The 19,890-nt window shown below is 35.6% G+C and overlaps 3 protein-coding genes and 1 long non-coding RNA gene across 8 annotated transcripts; 3 read left to right on the forward strand and 1 right to left on the reverse strand.

The window, feature by feature from the left end:
* Positions 1-354: 354 nt before the first annotated feature.
* On the forward strand, positions 355-1,578 carry LOC111011484 (uncharacterized). Its single transcript, XR_002601436.2, has 2 exons — positions 355-915; positions 1,207-1,578. It is a non-coding gene; the product is annotated as an uncharacterized LOC111011484 (long non-coding RNA).
* Positions 1,579-4,549: 2,971 nt separating this feature from the next.
* Positions 4,550-7,886, forward strand: LOC111011483 (abscisic acid receptor PYL8). The gene is made up of 3 exons (XM_022285255.2): positions 4,550-5,241; positions 6,493-6,708; positions 7,402-7,886. The coding sequence occupies exons 1-3, from the start codon at positions 5,116-5,118 to the stop codon at positions 7,612-7,614; spliced, it is 555 nt and encodes a 184-aa protein (XP_022140947.1). The 5' UTR covers positions 4,550-5,115; the 3' UTR covers positions 7,615-7,886.
* A 2,661-nt stretch (positions 7,887-10,547) lies between these two features.
* Positions 10,548-14,601, reverse strand: SIGE (sigma factor E). Of its 2 annotated transcripts, none has more exons than XM_022285249.2 (6): positions 14,442-14,601; positions 13,148-13,841; positions 12,886-13,032; positions 12,398-12,634; positions 11,496-11,759; positions 10,548-11,036 (listed from the first exon to the last, which is right to left on the reverse strand). In XM_022285249.2, the coding sequence occupies exons 2-6, from the start codon at positions 13,829-13,831 to the stop codon at positions 10,839-10,841; spliced, it is 1,530 nt and encodes a 509-aa protein (XP_022140941.1). In that variant the 5' UTR covers positions 13,832-13,841; positions 14,442-14,601; the 3' UTR covers positions 10,548-10,838. The 2 variants fall into 2 exon arrangements, with proteins under 2 accessions (XP_022140941.1, XP_022140943.1); XM_022285251.2 differs by having other exon boundaries at positions 13,148-13,883; positions 14,442-14,598.
* A 2,023-nt stretch (positions 14,602-16,624) lies between these two features.
* LOC111011439 (putative WRKY transcription factor 53) lies at positions 16,625-18,665 on the forward strand. Of its 4 annotated transcripts, none has more exons than XM_022285193.2 (3): positions 16,625-17,472; positions 17,566-17,688; positions 17,799-18,665. In XM_022285193.2, exons 1-3 carry the CDS (start codon positions 17,162-17,164, stop codon positions 18,457-18,459), a joined length of 1,095 nt encoding a protein of 364 aa, XP_022140885.1. In that variant the 5' UTR covers positions 16,625-17,161; the 3' UTR covers positions 18,460-18,665. The 4 variants fall into 4 exon arrangements, with proteins under 4 accessions (XP_022140885.1, XP_087974745.1, XP_022140883.1 ...); XM_088118619.1 differs by having other exon boundaries at positions 16,641-17,472; positions 17,802-18,662; XM_022285191.2 differs by having other exon boundaries at positions 16,644-17,472; positions 17,560-17,688; positions 17,799-18,662.
* The last annotated feature ends 1,225 nt before the right edge of the window (positions 18,666-19,890 follow it).

A 19,890-nucleotide genomic window follows, 5' to 3' on the forward strand; every position in this document is an offset into this window, starting at 1 on the left:
TAATATAAACCTCAATTTTGGTTTATAATATATACATTTTTATATATATTATCTACCATATCATAAATATATACCTGTCCAATACCTCTTATTGCTATATAATCCAAAATATACCCATATCAGTAATTCTAAATAATTTAATATACAAAATATGTGCAGTACTCCATATTAGTAATTCTAAAAAATTTAACATTATAAAGATAATCTTCCACACGAGCGGGAGCCGGAAGGCATTCACAAGTCAGGTTGAGATGTTCGCATGATGTTGGGTTGTAAGCATAATGGTAGATGTTACAGAGAAAGAGTAGATTATTTTCAAACGAATTTGGTCCACACATGAGGCGTGTTATAAGTTTTATGGCAAATAAATCCAATCTAGTAGAATTTTAGACATTTATGTAATTAGATGTTCAAAAATAGTCTACTTGTATCGTTACTTGTTTATTTATTATTATTGTTGATTTAAGCTCCCGGGTGATTTTGCTTGAGGTTTATTTTCATTATTGTCTAAACTCTAAATTTTATTTCCTTGATAACACCGTACTTTTACTTGGAAAACTGTGAATTACTTTTTACAGCACACATCCTTTCCTCACCAATTACCACGTAATATTTATTATTTTAAAAGATATTTTTTTAATTCATTTTCCATTTATTTTTCACATTTTCGATTCACTGGTGCAATTTTAGAAACTTTTAGCCAAGTGTCCAACTTTAACCCATGAATCGGCGCGATTCGCTGCGTGGCCCTTTCCATCAATTTTCTCAGAAACCAAACAAACAATTACATCAGGACAGATGCAACCACACAATTAGTCATCGGGCATCACTTCTCATGAATTCGATGAGGGAATTTGTGGATCAATCACAAGCGTCACAGGCAGCGGTCTCTGCTCAGAAACGACATATCGCGAGGTAATCGATTTTTTATTAGAGACGTAACGATTTTGTTTCTGCTGCAAGCAATCCATTTGATTGGTGGAAAAGCTCCAAAAGTATAGGGTTTTCAGAATAAAGTAGTGCAGAACCTGCTCTCGCCTCTCTTGAAGTGTGTTTGTGTGTGTGAGGAGGGAAGGGGGATTTTAGCGGCTCTGTTTTTAACTTTTTATATACATTATTCTACTGAATAGTCGGAGTAGTCGATTTCTTTATTTCAGGACAGAATATTCCAATTTCCAAATGATTTGGCCTACTACTCTTTGACAGGATATGAGCGGCTGAGCCCACAGGAAAGATGAAAATCAAGGGAAAAAGGACAAAACAAAAAGGGAGAAAAGAATAATACCCTTTAGCCCCCTTTATGCTATTCATTGGGTATCCATCACTTTTTTAATCCAAAGGAGAAACCATTTTTTTTAATGAGGGAGATGCTATATGTGGGGAAATGTAGATTAATTGTTCTGTTCTTTGCCATGGAAAATTGTTGTTTTTTCTTTTTCTTGATTATTAATCCAATCTAGTTATGTTTTTGCTGGTTGAAAAAGCAAGTTTAAACAATTATGGATATTGGTGGAATCCCTGGTTCTGCATAAAGGTGTACTGAAGGTTTTAGATTCGTGTTGTGGGTTTTTCTTTGCATATGAAGCGTTATTCCTTTATGCATAAAGCTTTCGTAGATCACTGAGAGTCTGCAAGTGTCTTCTCCCTCATAAGAGAACCTTTTTTTCCCCTGTAATTATTTGACATTTGGCAGAAAAATTGTGAGATCTGCGACATTTTTTTTTTGTAACTCCTAGCATCGGAGCTCTCTTGTGACAAGACTTGTCCAAAAAATTGACAAACGTCAGTTCCTTTCATGGTTTTTGAGATTTTTGGAAGCAGTATTTTAGGAACTCCTTGGTTATTCGATTCTGCATCAGCAAATAGAAAGAATGGGTTTCTTTTGTCTTAAAATTTTAAAGTTGAATGATCCATCTCACTAATTAAATTACAATGTTTCTACTCAGGTTATGATTTTAAAAGATAAAGACTTTTGGAGACTTCTAGTGTTCGATCAGCACTTTCGTTGATACTCATATCAAAGATTTGGAGAATGATGGAATGATATCAGCTCTCACGGAGCTAAGTGATTCCGGTAGTTTTCTTTATAAACAAAATACCTTGCCAGTGATTTCTTATTTTAAACTTTAAAGTACTAGTATCGTATTCTTTCTCTTCACGGATTACCTCGAGCCACCTCTGCGCTAAAATCATTAGAAGAAAGAAAAAATATAACTTATTTGTAGGACTTATTTGGGATTGGTAAATTGATATGAGGCACGAACCCACTTTATTTTACTCTTGTAAGTCAGGACACATTTTGGAAGGAAACAAATGTTCATGGAATATGAGGTCATATTGTGCAATAATATTTTGGTGGGTGACTACTCAATGAATTGTGAATTTGTGATCTTTTTCAATTTTAGTGGACAAGGCACCGGTGAGAGTAGTTTAGAAAATTTAAGATTCTTCACTCACGAGCCAAATTGTATTAGGTTTAAGATGCTTCCAATGGCTTTGGAAGCTATTTCCTGTTATAAAAATCAATCAACATTCCTTTTGTAGAAGATTCTCATCAGCTGATTTTTGAAGCAATCGTCAATTCTGGAGAAACTAAAGAAAATTGATAGCTTTTGTGATCCCAAACAACCATGAGCCGATTGACAAGAATGAACACTTTTTTGAGAATCTAATTTTAAGGCCCAGACCAGACCAAACCAGATGGGCTAGATCTTTTTGGGACGAATAAGAACAAACATTCTGAATTGACTTTTCTTTTCATAATTTGGAATTGAAGCTTTGTTTTTCTATACCCGAGGCACTTGTGTCCGTCTCAAGGTCTGGACCCGGGAGACATTGAGATTTTTTTTTTATTAAACTCATTTGAAGGTTTGAACATGTAACTTTTGGATAGGTGCTACTCAAAGACAGAATGCCCTTGTCAACGGACCGCCCTTTGGAGGACAACATTCTACATATCTTTCAGGCAGGTATTTCGTTCGAGACCAAGGCTGTAAATTGATATAGGCTTTACCCTTAGAGAGGAAGGTACTTACTCCACACACATGGGACTTTTTTTTGTAAATCTAGGAAGCTGGGAATCTCACAATTAAATTTCTGAAGCCAAGAACATGGGTTAACCTTTTTAGATGAATGGATTTTACTCAATTTGGTGAGAAATGAGTGTAATCGTTTTCATGAGAATGATGTTCACCTGCCTCATTTGTATATGAGAGGAGAAAGTTGAGAATCTTTGTACTTAATGGTTTAACTTCTTTTGTTTCAAAGTTATCCGTAAACCTGGAGTTAGGTTTGAGAATTTGTGGAAAAGTTTCAATCCTTCTATACTACTCCATATCCATGACTGTTGTGGTATTGTATTTCTGATTGTTATGGATAAGTTTGATATTTTTGGTAAACATAAGTTGATGGTTCCTATAAAGCCTCCGGGAGGCTATTGGTGGATAATATTTATCTTAGGAAAGCTTTAATTACAGATGAATGATAGAGTTTGTGGTTTAAAGAAGCATAATGATGCAATGCAATGCATGAACTTGAGAAATGGCACAACACTACAAGATTGAAGTTATAGGTTTAGTGTTCAAATTGGATGAGTTTTGGGCTATTTCTAGAAATGTTTACTTATTGTCATTGGTTGACAATGACACATGAGAAAATCCATACTCTTTTGGCAGTTTGTTTCTTTCAAGAAAGCTCACTTCCAACCAAACTTACCATATTACTCCTCCAATTCACATTATCTGATCTCATAGAAATTGAAGAGAAAGGGAAGTTTTAAAGCATGAAGAAAGAGAGAAATTTTGATTGGATGTTGATGAGAATGAATTTCTTCATGGATATTTTACAGATGCATTTTAGAATGAATAAGTAAATAATGTGGAAATGTAATGCTTTTATTCTCCTAAGCTTTTACTTTATTATTTGTCAATACTCAGAGCAATAAGACTTCGATCATGCTTTCATGGATTGGATGCAGCATGCTAAAAAATTTTACAACTTTTTCAACTCAAACTAGGGAAAATTCTATGCTTGCCATATTTAGTAGGTTTCTTCCAACCCCGTGATGACTTTATCTTATCTTCATGTGCGTTTTCTTTTGGTTCATCAGAAAAACGTTTAATGTTGATTACGATTCTTCAACCTTGTGTAGAAGAAATCTACTCATAAAATGGTCCAAGAGAAGTGGAATTCTTCCCTTTATGAATGGAGGTCTTTACAATTATTCAAGATGCACATTCTTTCATGCTTTTTCTCCCTTTTTTATCTCTCTCTTTTGTTTTTCATCACTTGCTTAAGTGTTAAGAGTCGCCATAACAAACTATACAAAATATTAGTTAAATCTTTTGACATTCTAAGTTATTTTGCACGTTAACTTTTTAGATTGATCAAATCAATTGAAATTTATTTTGTACTTTACTTGATTTCTTAATAGAAAGATCTCATTCTATCTAAAAAAAAGAACAACTTTTCCAATTTGAGATTTGTTCATTAATTTTGATTTTTTTTTTTTTTGTTTTTTGCCAATTAGTTCTAATCTACGATTGAAAACCAACATTGTAATAGTGAAAAAAGTGAACTTTTTAACAACATTTTGTGTAATAAAAGTAAGATTACAAGATGTCATTTTCTAAAACTAAAATTAAAATGAAAAAGAAAAGATTATTAGGCAAAAAAGTTAGATTACTGGGTAGGAGTAGAACTATAATTAATTAACCCCAAGATTTTTTTTTGCTCTCATCTTATATTAATACATACTTGAAACTTTTTGTTGTTGGGTTTATTATATTTTGAAGAGATGGGATGAGGATGGATGATAGAGAAACTTGAGGTTATTTCTTGTCTGCTTGCCTTTGCCTATGCAGCAGCAGCCCACTGACTGAGGAGTGAGGGCATTTCTATCCTCGCCGTCGTTTTGTCGCCCAAGGCGATCTGAGCTCCGGTGGAATTCCGATCGACCCTTACCTTCGGAAACTCGAATGACAACGAGTACCGCTTGGACTTGGTTTCCGATCGTTGTACGGAAAACCATGAACCCTCTTTAGGTTTGAGCTACTGTTGATTTGTGGCTTCCCTTATTCCTTGCCTCGACTACGGAAGAGAGGGTCAATTTCGAAAATGAGTGGGAATGGTGGATTTAGTAGCCTGGAGTGGGAGTACATTAGGAGGCATCACAGGCACGAGCCTGCTGCCAACCAGTGTAGCTCCGTGCTCGTCAAGCACATCAAAGCCCCTGTTCCCCTTGTAAGATTCCTCTCTTCTCTCTTCCGATGTGGTTGTTCATGTGCGTGTGTGGAATTTGTGTTGCTTCGATGTGATTGGGTATAGATTTTACATGTACGGTATACATTTTTTTGTATTTATGTTTTCTGTAGTGCGCTTTTCTTTTTCTGTTCTTCGTCTACGTGCATATTTGTAAATTGTGAAATGGTAAATCCTTGGTGGGTCGGGATTTGAACTCTCTGTTAGGCATTTTCTTCCTCAAAATTCGGTCCTTTAATAATTTTTTGCGCGTTTTTTTCGTGCATCATTTACTAGAGATCTCGAGTATTTCCATTGTTTTGTGGTTTTATGAATAGAATCATCGTCAAATTCTGTTTAGTGCTTATCTCTGTTTCTGCAGAGTAGTAGACATATAGTTATAAGGATTTCATGTATAGTTTAATTTTCTAATCTACTTAAATTACTACTAAACCCAAAATTTTAACTTGAGCTTGGGTAAATATAATTTTTCCAACCAATTCTCGACATTTTCCTTTCTTCATTTGTATACTCGAATATTAGCACGAAGCTCAACCTCTGGATTATTATAAAATAGAAAGATAAGATTTTTTAGATGAACTTAGGGCCTCCTGCTTTAATACTATACTACATTAGATCACAGTTAGATCCAAAAACTTTGAACTCATAAGTTACGGAAAATTTAATATTTTCGATATATTGGCTCATACTCAAATTGGAACTTTTAAAAAATGTTTGCCTACCCTTTTTTTCCCCTTTTTCAAAAGCTGGTAAAATCACAGATCTGTGGCTTGTTTGTTTTGGAGTTTGCTAGTGTTGTTAAGTCTACTATGTTGCCAAAAGTTTAGATATATAACTGTCTACTGTATTTGAAAATGATCTATTGTTGCGAATGTGAAGGAATAGAGATCTCAGATGAACTGAGCCAGTCCTAAGAATTGGGCCAATTGATTTTGGATCACTAACTTGCGAGGTTTAGTGATATATTTTCACCAGGATATTGGAAAATTAATAATACGCATATAAGGACTCTGGAATCGTGCATGTTAATCAAGCTGAAAGACCAGCTCTTACTTAAAACTGCTAAAAGAGAGAGAAAACTTGGAGAAAATCAAATTTAACTAACATTGAAATCAAATTTCAATTAGTGTAGAACTGCACTATCATGTTTTTATAACTTGATTATCAAAATATTTCTTTCACGCTCAGCTGATTCTTTTGGGGACGTGCACGTTCTAATTTAATTGTCACCAGGTTTGGTCCTTGGTGCGAAGATTTGATCAACCTCAAAAGTACAAGCCATTTATAAGCAGGTGTGTAGTCCAGGGGAATCTTGAGATTGGAAGTCTCAGAGAAGTTGATGTCAAGTCTGGGCTCCCAGCCACCACAAGCACAGAAAGGTTGGAACTCCTTGATGATGATAAACATATTCTCAGCATCAGGATAGTTGGTGGCGATCACAGGCTTAGGGTACGCTACTCTTTTTCCATTGCATATTGCTATTTACTCAGACGAGGTGTTGGATCACAAATATTTTTTTCAGTTTTAAATTGCTTTGGCATGTTGGTCATATTCATGAGGTGCTCCTACCAAAAAAAAAAAAAAAAAAAAAATTCATGAGGTGCATCATTTACCAAATCTTATATATTTTATAGTCTTGAAAACTCTTCTGGGTTCTAGTTAAACTCCACAGGAATTCTATGGGTGCCTAACTGATGACAAGTAGGTAAACTAATGGATATATCAAAGTTGGGGAATTACATGTGTACTTCACAGATTATGAAATTCTGCATTATTAACCAATTAAATTCTTTGAACATTCTTGATGCGGTACTTTACCAGATAATCAAGTGCTTTGGTGGCAATTTGCTTGTCTCGCACATTTCACAAATGGGGGAGGGTTATGGCTCAAATAGACCTCTGGATCACATATGCGACTAGGAATTTGAATAATTTGCAGTTATATTGGGAAGACTTCTCATTATTTGAACTAACCAACGCCCTTTATTTTCTATAAGATTTCTTAGTAGAATAGAAGAGAAGTCTCCTAGTGGAGTAGTGCATGGTCAAATGCCTCAATTGAAGAATACCTACTGTTGTTCTGTTGGTCCTTTTCGTGCTTCATGTATAATTCAACCAACTTTCTTTTTCCTTTTCTTCCAGAACTACTCTTCTATTATTTCCCTTCATCCAGAGATCATAGAAGGAAGGCCAGGGACTCTTGTCATCGAGTCATTTGTGGTGGACACTCCTGAAGGAAACACAAAGGATGAGACTTGCTTCGTTGTAGAAACGTTGATCAAATGCAATCTCAAATCTCTTGCTGACGTATCAGAGCGGCTTGCTATTCAGGATTGGACTGAGCCTATAGTTTAAGAAATAATTCAAAGATTGATATGAATGGCAAATGGTGGGGGCAAGATTTGCTGTGATATTACGCACATGCACCAAGACTTCTGGATCTTCAATGTTTCGGAGTCAAACTGGCAGTTGTACTACTCTCTCATATACACATTTCACAATTACTCCCTTTGCTGGTTCATTGTCTTTAAAATTATAGGCTGCTGTCTTCCGTAGCTGAAGCACCCCATGCTTTGTAAGGGAATTCTACACTCATTCATGAATAAGAAGTATAGAAGTTATTCTTCTCCGGTTTCCAGTATTTTGGCTAGGTAGTGTAGGGATTTATGGCTGTACACAAAGAGGCATTACGAGTATACTGGTTGATTATTTTCGTTACTAGTTTCAGGTAGTGAAACTGGACGAACCATATCTGGATTTAAAGTAATGTCTGTCAATTGGTGGATATTTTACTTTTCACGTAATGTTGGCTGGAGTATATCACCATGTTTGTATGTGATCTGGAAACGAGGGCCATATAATCTTCTGAAATATTTGACATTCCTTTTTTTCCACCTCTAGACATGCTTAACTGTTGAGAGGAACATTCTATTGATAGATTTGAGAAGTTTGAGTTTGTGCCGTGCAGTTGAGAAATCTGTGTTTGGATTGTGTAAAGCAGGAAGTCTTAGAAGTTTAGGTGTATGTAGCTTGTGCTTGTGCTTACGCGGCCTGTGTGTTTGACTTATGATAATTTGATTTTGTAAAAGTTATAGTTTAAGAGGCAGGTTTTGGAAGTTTGAGCTTATGTAGTTCCTACCATTCAGTTTGAGATAAATAAACTCCGCTATACAAACCCATTCCGTGAGCATATCTTTATATTTTGCATCTCAACTCTTAAAATAGTGGAAAATGTGAATGCTGATAGATATCGCTGCACTTTGTCCTTCATGTTTTGGATTACGGGATATAGAAGTATTAGTAAAATACTTGGCACCGACATATATTTTGGCCTATGCTTGCAATGGCGAAGGATACCAACTTAGATTGACGCAAGTATCAGAAATTTGCAAGAAAGTTACTAGAAAACCTCTTCATCTTGCAAAATCTTTCAACCCAACTTATGTTCTCATTCTTTTCAATGACATTTTATAACCATTTTAAGTTTCCATCAGGTTGAAGGTCGATTTAGAATCTTCTTATCTATCAACCGAAGCAGACCTATGTGGGTTCATAATTGCCTTGTGAGTAGGGTGTGCACCTTCAGTCTAATGGGACAGTGGCATGACTACTTATGAAACAGAGCAAGCTGAAAAGCAAAGCAATTCAGGTAGCTTATATGAGAAGGAATTCTTTTCCAAAATGGGAAATAAGAGTGCAGTGGATAATTTCGTGTTCCAATCGAACTTCCTTTTTCAGTTGGGAAATCTTTCCAAGGAGTTGTAGACGTGAGACATCTCTTGAATTGAATCCAAAGTCAATTTGTAACATTCTTCGTAATCAAGTCTGCCATGTCAAATCTTACAAAGGCATGTGTACAAACTTCACTTAGTATAAGATCCAATGGTCTGGTCCACCTACATCTTTAAAATAGAACCCTCATTTCAGACAATGTATTCATTACTGCCGCTCAAATTTTAGCTCTGTTTTCTCTTTTGATCTCCGAAAGATCCAAAGCCCTTTTAATCTTGATCGTTGAAGTGAAAGTAACTTCAATGAAATACCACTCCATTGTTAGAGTGAATCATTCCTTATCATCTCTTTTATATGAGAGAGAAATTTGGTCATAATGGTTCAGCTATCACAAGACTCAATCAAAAGTTTAGACTGTTAGGTGATGGTAAATTTAATATTGTCAATGTGTATTCAACCCTCTCAACTACAAGTATAGATTTGAAAACCAATTTAATTTATATGAGACAACAGGAGATATCAAGATATTACAGGAAGATAAATTTATTTTTTAATCTATTCTTAACTTCCAAGTCCTACTTCAGGTTCTCAACCATTAAATCCTTTAGTTACGATGTCTTCAAATCTAGAAACCGCAGAATTTTTGGAAACATTAGAATCCCCATTTGGAAAGGCAAGAAATTTCCAGTTTCTTTGAACTGGGAACTATGAGATGAAAGCCACAAATGCTGTCTGAGAGAGAGAGAATAAACAAGACGACGATGTGTAGATAAATAGAGCCAACACTGAAGCTTTTGTTATTATAGATGTCTCTATGGAATGGTTGAACATATAGATTTGTCTATGAAAGGGAAATGGAAAATTGATTGAAATGGGATGACTGCAAATTATACACGCTTTTCACTAAAATATAAGGTTACTTTTCAAGATTTAGTTTTAATTAATGGCTTAGAAGAATGATATCTACAATTTTGATAGTGATTAAAATAAACCTAGGTTAGTTTTTAACAATTAGAGCCAGCTCTTTTTTTTTTTCTTTTTTTTGAAACCACGAAGGTAATATCATTTTCAAACTTTACGTTTTAATGAAGCCGCATGATTGTAAGTTGTGGTCATTCCATATTTAATTCATATAAGAAATCTCTTGGTCTTGGGTGAATTGAACGTTCATCCGTTTAGAATATTTATCATGTGTTCAGTCTAAAAAGTTTTCAATTTTTTCCTTTTCCTTTTTATCTCTTTTCTAATCAAGGAGATATATCTGAAGAAGGATTGTTCTTCTTCCCTCCTCCAGTGAAAAAGATCTTATCTCCACGAGGATTATTTTTCTGGGAAGAGAATAAATTCATTTCCAACAATTTTATATAGGTAATTTCAGTGACTCCCAACTCTAGACAAATTTAAAAAGAAACAGTTGTGGCCATTTTCCAGTTGATACTAATGGCTAAAGAAGTTTCTTCCTCTAAAGAGGAAAAATGAAACAAAAAACCATAGGTTCTGATCTTTCCTTTGCATGGTTTCTGCTGCAAAAAACTTAGAAAACGGTCAAAAGGGTGTAATGTTATAAACAGTATATATATTTATATCACATGCTATGTATACAAGAGTATAACCATTCCTGTTGTTTAGTTGCTGTTCTTCTCCTATCAAACTGCCATCTTCCGAAATGAAAGTAGCAGAGCTGCCAATTGTATGTCCGTTAAAATATGAATCATATGGTGTGAGGTTTCTATATTCAAGTAGTTACAAATATATGGTACATATCTCTTGCCCCTCGAGATGTTTTGGCGATAGGAAATTATCCAGAGTACAAGATCATTGAAACAAAGCATGATGTTCTCATCAGTTCAGATTAAGTACCGACGAAGATAATCCACTCTTGCAGGATGCTTCAGCTTCATGAGAGCTTTGACTTCATGCTTTCGAACCATTTCTCTTGAAATATTTAAATTTCCGGCTATCTCACCTAATGTTCGGTTTCCTTTGCCATCGAGACCATATCTTTGTCTGATCACCAAGCTCTCCTTAGGCTTAAGAGAATCAAGCTGGAAGAGAGTTATCACAACAAGTTACTAAGGATTATAAATATGGACAGTTTAAGGCATCACGACGCATCCCATCAAATAATGCAGCAGAAAGAGTAGTTCGTATCCACTGATATGATGAACAATTTGAGTTAAAAGTAAACCTAAGTCAGGAATGCCTAAGAAATCTAGCAGAAGGGAGGTTCATGTCACTACAACAGTCTACGTTTATGTTGATTTGGGACAAATAGTGTAGTGTAGCTCAAGTCAGTTACATCTCAAACAAGACATTTTACCAAATATATTTCACAAGTTAAATCATGGAAGCAAAGATGACACATATTTCTCTTCAAATATGGAAGAAAGTGTCTCTGGCTGTATGCAAAAGCCATTGTAGAAGATTGGAGATTTTTGTCAGATGATTAATGAATTGGTTTGGATGAGGAAAGAAATGTGTCTACAAGATTAAAAAGAAATTACCACATCGTCAAGAGCAAGCCTCAGAAGAGCTGGTTGCCTCCGGTTGTCACCTCCAGCACCTTCTACATCAGTGATCCCATTGATAAACTCTTCTGATGTAGTTGCATGCCTAGAGTGGAGAGAGTAAACAGGTTTCGTAGCCCTCATTACTTCAAGATACCTCTCAGGTGAGATGCCAACTTTTGCAACTATCTCTTCCTCTGTTGGTAATCTATGAAGCTCAAATAATAACTCAAGTTTAGCTCTTTGGATTTCAACTCTTACCTGCACTAGAGAAGGTCCAATCTCAATAATCCATGCCACCATGTGTGCAAGGAACCATTTAAGCGATGTTTTGGATTCAAAATACAGCAAAATGAACAGATTCAATTCAACTATTAAATTAACGTCAATATGGAACGGTAAAAAAATTCTTGTACTCTATTCTTGTAAGCTTGCTTCATAAAATTTCCTGCTACTTTAGCACGATTGCTAATTCAGCCAGTCCAAATGCAGAGCTACTAAATTTAAAGAGACAAACCTTCCCTTTTGAAATACAACTAGATGGAAAGAGAACCTTCCTTCCCCTTTAGATAGTGGCTAGAATCTAGACCTCCGAATTTTTCTTGGTCTTTTATTTTCCAATCTTCTATTTTCTTATGTAATTATTTCTTAGAGGTGTCAAGATCAAGCCCTCTAGACATTTTAGTTTTCCTTCAAAGTCTAAATATTCCCTATTACCCTTCTGGTATTGCTCTTTGTTTCCTCTTGTTTAAGGTAATAACTTCTTTGGTTGTTCTACATATAGCAGCGACAATGTGATGTTATGACTTGAAAGTAGTATGACGATTAGGAATGAGAGTAATCCATTGCTAATATAGAGAAGTAAGGTACGAAAAAGCCACAGTTGATTAAGAACCTACCGAGTCAAGTCCAAATGAGACGCGTGTGAAGCTTGAGAGAGTCATTGACCGAATAATAGCATGCCTTATCCAGAATAAAGCATAGGTTGACAGTCGGAATCTCCTCTTTGGCTCAAAGCGATCAATTGCTGTAATGAGTCCCTTGACTCCTGCTTGACAAAGGTCTTGAAATTTCGGGCCACTTGCAAAATCTTCAAAGTATTTATTGATCACGAACAATACAAGGCGAAGGTTATGCTGCAACACATGTAAGATATAATCATTAGTTCCATCCTTTCCACAGTAGGCAGCACACATATAACATAAGTCAGATTACTGCTATAGTCAATCTATTGGCACTTCAACATGTTACCGAAGATAAATACATATTCTAGGAACCTAAATTAAAGGCATTGAACATAGTTCTTGAATGCCATACTGAAATCTGTCATGGTAGTACAGAAGCATGAAGCAATAATGTTTTAACTGTGGAAGGAAATCATCCTTACCTTGATGAGCTTGTTTCTGGCAGCACGACCAACCTCCAATTGTCTCCTTACTTGAACCACATTCATATTTGTCGCATTCGCCAGTTCACCTTCAGTTGGTTCTCTGCCCAATTCTTTCTGCAGATCTTCTTGTACTTGAATAAGAGCCTGATAGTGGAAAACGTTACTAGGAAGTGAACAAGAATAGCCTTTACTTCAAACTTACATTCATATTAGTGTAGAACAAATATGATCAAACTTCTTGCAGAAGGAGAAGCCTCACCTTCATGGGTTGAACCAATTTGAACAAACGGGTATGCTCCGATGAAGGAAGAACTGGAGGAATCTTCATTTTTTTCCAGTCTAAACTAACCAAGTCAGTTGAAGCAGAGTAGTCTCTAACAAGATCATCAATCTCATCAGCCTCGTTTTTGGTCTCCTTTTGTTTCTTTAATGAAGGAGCTGCTTTATCTTCCTTGTTATTTTTCAATGCTATCCTCTTGTCGAGATCTAGTCGCTTAATCCTCTTAGTCTGGTTCCTGATAATGCCATCACCTGATCTCTTGTCTGATTTCTTCCTCCTCTGCTGACCGCTTCTCAACCTGCCATCTTTACTTTCCACATCAGTATCATCTGTCATAGGGCTAAGATTGAATATATTTTCAAGTTTGGCAGCTGCCTCATTGTAATCCACTTCCGAAGTACAGGGAGAAGCTTCATCGGTAAAGACAGCTTTAACTCTCTTCAAAGACTTGCTAGTTTTTCCTGATCTTTTCTTGGTTCTGTTATTACTCTCCACAGGTAGGGTTACTTGCTCGTGGGGTGAGACCAAAGTAGTGTTAGTGTGCTTATCTGCTTTAAATGCCACAATCGTTGGTCTTTTCAATGTAGAATTGTGATTGGAAAATTTTGCGCCCAGCCGAAGAGGAGTTCGTGCTGCCGAGCTCGAAACAGTCACAACTCCCATGCCAAGTAGCCTTCAAAAAAGCAAAAGAAATTAATATGGAAGCTTCTGAACCCTGCAATAAATGGTAAATGCAACTCTTTGTTAGGATTTACTCTAATCCTAGACTTGAAACAACGCATTGGCCAAAAATCTTCACCAGAGAGAACTAAAATCTCCCCAGGGGCAGTTCACCAACAAGTCATAAGCATCTTAGAAGTATCCCTTTCCATTTTGCTGCATTTAGCTATAGACATCGCAGCTCAAATTGATGCCACTTTTCTAGTTTAGTACATAGCTACCACCACAACAATCTGAAGCCATTGGTTTTCCTTACAAGTAAACATCAAAAAGTCCTACCTACATTAACTTCATCGTCTTTCACTGTTGGAAACTGGGATTACAAAGCTTTAAAATTTACTTGTTTATGCATGTTATAGACACACGAGAGTTCAACAAATGATCAATAAACCATTGTTCAAGTAAATAGCTGCTTTTCCCACAAAGATCAAGATTCTGTAGGCATTCCATAGCAGACAAGAATTTCACAGAACAAAAGAAAAAGAAAACAAACAGTAGATACAACATCAACCAACTTAGCAGACAGAAAAAGAACCAAGTTTAGAACACAAACCTTTTAAAAATCAAAGTACGTAATTCCAAGTTTGGCGAAAGCACAGATTTTTTGCTTGAATTTTCTTTTGTTTCCCAGGATTGTAAGAGAAGGAGCTTAAAAATGTCAGTCTGAGTCTGCTATATGCATGAATTTCGGTGTCCACAAACAATCTGAGTTTTAATTAACAGAAAGGGGACGGTGATGAAGGGGTTTCTGATCCATCAACGGTGAAGAGAGCAGCGACGTGGGCAAAGGAAAGTGGACTAAAACAGCGTAGGTGACGTGGTCACTGTTAGAGCAGAGGGGTTGATTACGTGGCAGCAGAGGAGTGGAGGACAAGATATTTTTGGGGAAGTTAATGGATTATGTAAGTGACAGACATGTGGTTCTAATTGGCTCTGGAGTATCAACCTTGATGGGACCCAACTGGCTGTAATGGTTTCGAGCCCTACACGTTGCTTAAAAGGGCAGCCATACAATTACAATTATTTCCTTTATTTCTCTCTCTCTTTTGTCCTTATTAGAATTTAGAAAAGGGGTGTGAAATTGGAGAAGGGAAAGAATTATTTCCTCGAAAAATTTAATAGGCGTTTCCAATATTGTAGTTATTAGGTCCTTCAACTTTTGAATGTTACATCATTGTTCCTACTTTTTTTTTATTTTTTTATTAAAGCTTACTAACTGTCCATACCATGAGGTGAGAAATCTAACCCGGCCTATTATTTGTAGACCAAATATTTACGTAATAGTTATAAGCATAATATCTAAAAAAACAAAAAAGAAAAATGTTGGGTTTTTTGTGAAAGCCCAAATCATTTAGAAGACTTGTTGGAAGGGTGTTGAAGCCCAGATTGAAGAAATTTGAGAAAGGGAGTGAAGGAGCAATGCACACATATGATTGTGCCAAGAAGTCGAGGTGGCAGCACCTAGGCGCTGCCCACGGCGCCTCATGGTACCTTAGAGTGTCGTGGTATTATGACTTGAAACATCCTGCTATTTTTGAAGCACTATAGAGCCCATTTATAAGGTTCTGACACTAGCTTGTATAACTAACAAAATCCTAATGAAGATTTTCCCCTTCCATGATGTGAGTGAAGCAAGAGAGAAGAGCCCGACAACAGTTCTTCTTTAGAGCGTGAGAGAGATAGAATTCGGAGAATCATTATTGTAGAGTTCGTTAGAGTGTTGTGGTATCTTGATAGATCCTATTCTAATCTCCATATTATAGTAAAACTTGCCGTTGAAGAAGACTAGACGTAGTCTACATTTAGAGGAACTAGTATAGCTTTGGTGTTATCTTTTCTATCTGTATCTTGTATTTCCTATGTTTGGTCCTGTCGAAAGAGAATTAGTTGGGTCCTGTTGAAGATGAATAATTTCCAACCTTGCTAAACTGTTTGTATGATAAATTTGCAAAGAGAAAGAAGAAAGTGTAGAGATTATATTAATTAATAGTAATAAAAGAGGTGAAATGTTAGGATGGTGTCCAGTCCCACACGGCTATGATTATGAAAAAGCAGAGAACCAAAATTTGACGCGTTGACTCTGCAATTTCTTAGTATTGCGATTCTGGGTTCCTACACACTTTCAACATTTCCTTTACCTTCCAATTCGTCTTTCTTTTTTTTCTTTTTCGAAGATAATAAAAGTTTAATAATTTGGTGAATTGAGCAGCCTAGACGTAAGGGAAGGTTCGATAAGAAAACGTCAAAGTGGCACCATCACTTCCAGTTCCAACCCAACGTGGGAGTAATCTTTACTCTTTACGCGCTCATGCCCTCATTTTTAATCTCCTTAAATTAGAATATACATATCCACCAACTTTGCTTTTGTGTAAAAATATTATTATTCTTTCAAAATTTTAGTTAATCTTTTTCCGACTTAATCCAAGCAGACTTCCACGTTGATTTGACACATTATTCTAGATCCTACTACATTAATTTTCGTTCAATATATTAACTGATGTTTGTTCAATAAGAATTTTGTAACTTTTATGAACTGTGAAGAGGTAGTATCGAAACTTTTGAAAGAATTGCTGCAAAGTTAGAAGTTATTTTTTTTTTTTTTGGATTATAATTTAGGCTTTGAAGTTTGAACCTCTCTTTCTTCCTTTTTTTTCCTTATTTTTTTAATGATCTCTTAATTCCTTGATGTAATATACAAATCACTCCCATCTTATCACACACACTGTTTTGATCAAACTTGGAAAGATTCTCCTTTATGTTTTAATTTGGCCAATCTCTGTTTTTAAGTGGAATTGGTCAGCAATTGGACTTTGATCTCTCAATCAATTTACAAACAATGTATCTACGACCGAAGACTGGTCTCCTTTGAAGAGAGTCAAACTCTCTCTCTCCCTCCTTTTCCTTTGGATTCAAAAATATTCAGAGCTTTCTTTTAAATTGCCTCCTTCATCACCTGCTTCCTCTTCACGATTCCCCATCTCTTTTCTCCATTTCTCTACTCGGATTCATATCTTTTGCTCCTCTTTCACAATACCCACTAGTGTAAAACTGTAAAGTCTCTGTTTTTTCAACTTTATCTCACAACCCATTTCATATCTTTGCTTTAATTCTAACATTATATTGTTTCCTCACCTTCCTTTGAAACTTTAATGCTACCTTTCTGGTGTCAGCCTTATATATGCATTTCCTAGCTGTCTAGCATTTGCTCATAGCATTACTCTTCTTCTTCTTCTTCTCCAACTTTGAGGACATAAATTTGGCAGTTGTGATTAAATGGAGAATATTGGGGAATGGGAGCAGAAGAATCTGAAAAATGAGCTACTTAGAGGGAAGGAATTGGCAAAGCAGCTCCAACTTTATCTCAATGTGCAACCCTCATCATCCATGCCTGCTTCTCCTTCTGAAGATGGTGAATTATTAGTTCAGAAAATCTTATCTTCTTATGAAAAGGCACTCTCATTTTTCAGCTCAACTGGGATCCAAATATCTGAATCTCCATCATCCCCTAATGGAAGTCCAAGGAGTGAGGACTCTGACCGTGAATTCAAGGACCAGGACCAGAGAATTAATGCTTCCCGCAAAAGGTAACTTTGAACAAAAGCTTATTTATGATCTGAACTGTTCTTAAAATCTCACAGTTTTGAGATATTTCCTGTTTTGTATGTTTGTAGGAACAGTCTTCCAACTTGGACACAGAAATTTCAAGTTAGCCCAGGGATGGCCCCTGAAGGCTCTCTTGATGATGGCTTTTGCTGGAGGAAATATGGTCAAAAAGACATTCTTGGTGCCAAACATCCAAGGTAAAATCTTTGGATCTCTTAACTATTCTAACATTTATTTGCCTATTTTGCTGTTTTAAAGCATTTTTGCAGCAAAATGGTTATATGGTTATGTGTCTGTTGCACACCAGCAGAGGCTATTACAGATGCACGCACAAGAACCTCCAAGGTTGTCTTGCAACCAAACAAGTTCAACGCTCCGACGATGATCCGACCGTCTTCGAAATCACGTACCGAGGAAACCATACTTGCAGCCAAGTCACCAACCTCAGTCCTCCATCAGCAGCACCCGAGTTTCAGCAACCAAACAGTAGCAATATTGATCCAAATTTGGTGCAAAAGCAGAGCCACTCTGTTCCTGACCAAAACCAGCAAAGTTCACCTGATGCTCTCTTGAACTCTTGGGCATCCCTCAGAGTCATAACTGAAAATCTTGACACTCATGAACCAACATTGTTTCCCGCTTTTAGTTATGATCCCACATCAAGTTACAAGGCTGCAGACCATGTCGAGTCGGCATCGATGACGGTTGGTGTGAACTTTGCCGAGTTTCCTCCTTCATTTTTATCCCCAACAACATCTTGTTCTGGGTTGAGCTATTTCTCTGCCTCCTCAGGTGGGTTGAGTGAAGGATTTGTTGGGAATCAGAAGTTGCAGGCAAACAAATCTGAGCTTTCTTTTCCCTCACCAACTTCAGCTCTAAACTCTCAAACTCTTGGCTCAGAGTTCCCATTTGGTGAGGTTGAAATGGAGCCAAGCTTCACATTTGACCACACAAATTTCTTCTCCTAATTCTCCTCGGTTCTAAACTCGAACACTCGCAATCATACTGTGAAGCCTTTTTTTTTTTTTTTTTGTGTAGTAAAGTAACGTTGAAGCCCAAAATGTTAATTCTTACCATCTTTGAAGATGTTCAAGTTTGTATTTCTAGAGAAATTGTAACAGTAATTCATGTTTGAGAATATTATAACATTGTAGTTAACTTTGTTAACTATGAATTTTATAAGAGAATTATTTAAATTAGTACTAAAGCCTAAAGTACAATTCGAATCATGGAGGCCCACTTGAGCATTAAGCCCATTGTTTGGGCCATAACAAGGACCAAGCCCACACATAAAAATTTAGGCCCAAAGCCTTAAGGCTTTTATTTTATTACGTTTTTATTGTATTGTCAAAATCAGATGGGCTAGCCTAGCCAGCTGTACCTGCTATGATTCCGAGTGTCTACCCTTTATACCACACATGTCTCTTTTAATTAATTAATTTAATTTTTTGTGCAAAAGTTTCATATATCTTATGTTTTATTATTGTTATTATTATTAATTTTGGAGGTAAAAATTCAAACTCACAACTATAGTCGGAGATAGATGCTTTAACTAGTTGAGTCAGGTTCAAGACTAAATCTTATGTTTTATTAATGAAAAGTTAAAGACTCCATTTATTAGATAACTATTTGGCCAGTGAAGTTTTTATCTAATATTGAGATCGTAAGACTTCTTTTTAATATTTTTTTAAATTAAGTTTATAAATACTATTTTCACCTATTTTGTTTTGTTATTTACTTTTTAGAAATATTTTTAAAATTTGAGTCAAATTTTGAAAAATAAGGAAAGAAAAAAGTTTTTGGTTTTAAAATTTGGTAAGCATTTTAAAGGGTGTGGCAAACATACCAATTAGAAATAAAACATAGTTTAATTTTGAACCTACTACGCTTTCAAATTAATCTCACGAGTAAAATTATTGCTTATTTGCTCCTAGTCTAATAAGTTATATATTTTCTTAAATTGTAAACAAATTTAAATAATCTGGCCTTTCATTTTAGTTCATAAATTTTTTAATATTATGTTTTAGTTTTCTATTTTAGACTTACACTTTATAAAAAAATTATTTTTGCCATTTGTTGTTAATCATTTAATAACAATCTTTTAACTCGTTTAGTACTCAAAATGTGAAGTGGGATATTCTAAAATGTTTATTCATGTATATATTTTATTTTTAATAAAAGGTCAACAAAAGAAATTAAATGGAACCAGATACTAAAGAGCTTAAAGCCCTATAATCGATAAGAAAAAAATTATAGACAAAAATTAAAATAATGTTTTTTACAAAATTTAAAATTTAAAATAGAATGTGTAGGAGTTTAGAGACTAAAATACCATAAAAGTATAGAGTTTAAAATAGGAATATAAACCAAAACACAACTATTTTAAAGTACAAACCATA

Source organism: Momordica charantia, assembly GCF_013281855.1.
Source record: "Momordica charantia cultivar OHB3-1 chromosome 10 unlocalized genomic scaffold, Mcharantia_2.0 BLBB01000010.1, whole genome shotgun sequence".
Lineage (NCBI taxonomy): Eukaryota > Viridiplantae > Streptophyta > Magnoliopsida > Cucurbitales > Cucurbitaceae > Momordica > Momordica charantia.

What these genes read in the sequence shown, in the direction of transcription:
- LOC111011439 (XM_022285191.2), top strand. Translation starts at nt 17,162, where the DNA reads ATGGAGAATATTGGGGAATGGGAGCAGAAGAATCTGAAAAATGAGCTA. An exon ending in ATTAATGCTTCCCGCAAAAG is followed by an intron (nt 17,473 to 17,559) that starts GTAACTTTGAAC and finishes GTATGTTTGTAG; the next exon opens with GAACAGTCTTCCAACTTGGA. An exon ending in CTTGGTGCCAAACATCCAAG is followed by an intron (nt 17,689 to 17,798) that starts GTAAAATCTTTG and finishes GTTGCACACCAG; the next exon opens with CAGAGGCTATTACAGATGCA.
- LOC111011483 (XM_022285255.2), top strand. Translation starts at nt 5,116, where the DNA reads ATGAGTGGGAATGGTGGATTTAGTAGCCTGGAGTGGGAGTACATTAGG. An exon ending in TCAAAGCCCCTGTTCCCCTT is followed by an intron (nt 5,242 to 6,492) that starts GTAAGATTCCTC and finishes AATTGTCACCAG; the next exon opens with GTTTGGTCCTTGGTGCGAAG. An exon ending in GTGGCGATCACAGGCTTAGG is followed by an intron (nt 6,709 to 7,401) that starts GTACGCTACTCT and finishes CTTTTCTTCCAG; the next exon opens with AACTACTCTTCTATTATTTC.
- SIGE (XM_022285249.2), bottom strand. Translation starts at nt 13,831, where the DNA reads ATGGGAGTTGTGACTGTTTCGAGCTCGGCAGCACGAACTCCTCTTCGG. An exon ending in CCAGAAACAAGCTCATCAAG is followed by an intron (nt 12,635 to 12,885) that starts GTAAGGATGATT and finishes CATGTGTTGCAG; the next exon opens with CATAACCTTCGCCTTGTATT. An exon ending in TCTCATTTGGACTTGACTCG is followed by an intron (nt 11,760 to 12,397) that starts GTAGGTTCTTAA and finishes TCTCTAGTGCAG; the next exon opens with GTAAGAGTTGAAATCCAAAG.